Here is a 2,976-nt window from a genome sequence, read left to right on the forward strand (position 1 = left end):
GAGTGGCTGGTGGGTTTGAAAACCCACCAGCCTTCTGGTTAGCAGTCAAATGCCTCAGGCACTATGCTACCAGAGCGCCTAAATGGTGGACTTTAACTTTGGAATAATATAAAATAAAGTTATTGAGAAGGAGGGGTATTTTTTTAGAGTATTTTCGCTTTTATTGAAGACTGTAAGCATATAATTCATACAGTCAAGTAGTGTTAAACAACTTATTAAAAAAAATACCGAACTGTCCTCTGTTTAACAGTCCTCCTCCATTTCTCCAGAAGCAATCTTTTTTTCATCTTGAAATTTTAAAAATTAATTAATTTTATTGTTGTTATTGAGAATATATTTTGAAGGCATGAATGGATTAAAACCAAAAAAACCCTATCCACCAACCTCAAACATCTGAAGTCCTTGGGGTGTCTCTATAGGAAAATCTTCTAGCGCACTCATGAACTTTTCTGGGATATCAGGGAACTTCTGGGGATCCTGAAACAGAGGTTATTTTGCATTTAATTTTACAGTCTGAGTAGCTAGGTTGTGAAAACACAGGTGGAAGAGAGGTTATCCCATTTATATTCCCAGATCTCAGACACTTATTCTGTTGGGAAAAAGTTCAGGCTTTCTAGTTCCTTAATCCAGGATGAGTAGTTTGAAGAGTATCTATGAAAAGTGAATGTCATTTCCAGGCAATTAAGACTTCCCTTCATGATAAGGTCTCCTTTTGAATGAGTAGAAATATCTATATCTATATATCAAACTGCTGTCATTGAGTCAGACTCATGGCAACCCCAAATGTTACAGAGTTACAGAGTAGAACTGTTCCATAGGATTTTCTTGGCTGTAATCTTTTTGTTTTTTCTTTTTAAATTTTTATTGTAATTTGGGTGAAAGTTTACAGAGCAAATTCATTTTCCATACAGTAGTTCACACACATTTTGTTTCATGACGTTGACTGTAATCCCCACGATGTAACAGCTCTCTTCCCACTTCTCTGCAGTTACCTCTTCCCTGTGTCCTTCTTTCCTATGCATTCCTGCCCCCTGAGCTGTCTCCCTGTGCAAATACTATCCTGTTCTCCCATGATTGATCGTTCTAAGGAGTGTATCTACCTGGTGTAAATGTTCATCCTATACGTCTGCCTATTATTGCCTGGAAGCCACAGGAATGAATTCAATTCCAGACCTGAAGCATAATGAGGGCCATAATCTTGGGGGTTTCTTCAGGCTCTATCAGACCAGTAAGCCTGTTTATTTTTTATTTTTATTTTTTTATAATTTTGAGCTCTTTTCCACATTGTTCTCCCACTTTATCCAGGATCTCTTGCATTGATCCCTTTCTGAGTGGCTGACAGTGGTAGCTAGGCACCCTCTAGTTCTTCTGGTCTCATGATCATATAGGCTGAGTTTGCATGGTCCACTAGTCCCTCAGACTAATTGTTCCCATGCATCTTTGCTTTTCTTCATTATTCTTTGCTCTGGATGAAGAGGGACCAATTATTGTTGTATCTAGATGGCTGCTTTCAAGCTTTTAAGATCCCAGTCACTACTCACCAAACTAGGATGTAGAACAATGTTTTTGTGTAGTATGTTATCTTGCCTGTAATCTTGATAGCAGATCACCAGGCCTTTCTTTCATGGCACTAGAAACTATTAGTGTTGCCCAGAGATTTTGAGTGGAAATATATACACCTGGAAATGTGATGTTGTGCTTTTGAATCAGGCCAGTCACTTTGCTTACTGTGGGCTTTTCACTACAGTATGTCACTCTGATTGTGCATTTGTCACACTGATTATGCTGCTGTTGTTAGTTGTCACCCAGTTGACTCTGACTCATGGTGACCCCGTGTGCTCAGAGTAGAACTGCTCCTCAGAGTTCTCAAGGCTGTGGCCTTTGCCAGGCCTATTTTGCAAGGTCCCTTTGCGCAGGCTCAAACCGCCAATCTTTCTGTTAGTAGTGGAGCCCTTAACCCTTTGGACTACACACGGTCATCACACAGATTATAGGCAAATGGAATAACAAGATTGTTCACTTCTTAGCCCAGGAGTGAAAGAGAAGAGAAGGGGGAAAGAAAGAGAGGAACAAAGAAGGGCCAGGAAGAAGCTGGAGGTTGGAAAGCACCACAGTGAATACCCCATTCCAGATACCCTTCTTGTTGTTGTTGTTAGGAGCTGTTGAGTCGATTCGACTCATAGTAACTTCATGTGACAGAGTAAACTGCCTCACAAGGTTTTCTAGGTATAATCTTTATGAGAGCAGATTCCCTGCTGGGCAGGCTCCAACCATTAGCTTGTTGGATAGCAACTGGGCACTTAGCCCTTTGCACCACCAGATAGCCTTGGTGTACGATCAAAACTAGGCTGAGAGAGTTGTTCACAGACAGACTCACATTCAGAATGTCAAGGTACTCAGAGACCTAGGGAAATCACTTACGATTTTATTCAGTCCTTGCTGTACTTTGAGGTAGAATTTGAAGAGTAAGCTGAGGATGAGGGTTTGCTTATTATATATGCCGAGTTGAAGACATACAACCCACAGTCCCTAACCCTTATACGCTGCTCAGCAATCTTCCCCCAGATCATGTGTGGTATACTACCCTGGATTTGAAGGATGCTTTCTTCAGCCTGCCCCTAGCCCCGCAGAGCCAAGACATTTTTGCCTTCGAATGGGTTAACGAAACGGATAAAATCCTCGGCCAGCTGACCTGGACAAGATTGGTCCAAGGGTTCAGGCACTCTCCCACTTTATTCAACGAAGCTTTGAGTAATGACTTGTGTGAGTACAGGGGTCAAAACCCACAAATTACTTTACTACAATATGTAGACAATTTGTTGATCACAGCCCCCGATCGAGCAAGTTGTATCCAAGCAACCAGGGAACTGCTCACCACTCTGGGGGAGCTGGGATATTGAGCTAGTGCCAAGAAAGCTCAAATAGCTAAGCCAGAAGTCATATATTTGGGGTATAAGTTAAGAGCTGGGCAGAGGT

At 41.6% G+C, this 2,976-nt stretch overlaps 1 protein-coding gene across 1 annotated transcript in view; it reads right to left on the reverse strand.

Annotated features, from left to right (window-relative positions):
• Positions 1-2,976, reverse strand: part of LOC103193027 (aldehyde oxidase 4-like) — an 84,818-nt gene that overhangs the window by 37,711 nt on the left and 44,131 nt on the right. Inside the window, 2 exon segments of the mRNA XM_042783581.1 lie at positions 385-477; positions 2,422-2,487. Of these exon segments, the coding sequence (XP_042639515.1) occupies positions 385-477; positions 2,422-2,487 (159 nt within the window).

The sequence above is a fragment of the Orycteropus afer genome, unplaced genomic scaffold (genome assembly GCF_000298275.1).
Source record: "Orycteropus afer afer isolate SDZICR_OR568_19922 unplaced genomic scaffold, OryAfe1.0 scaffold00002, whole genome shotgun sequence".
Taxonomy (NCBI): domain Eukaryota; kingdom Metazoa; phylum Chordata; class Mammalia; order Tubulidentata; family Orycteropodidae; genus Orycteropus; species Orycteropus afer.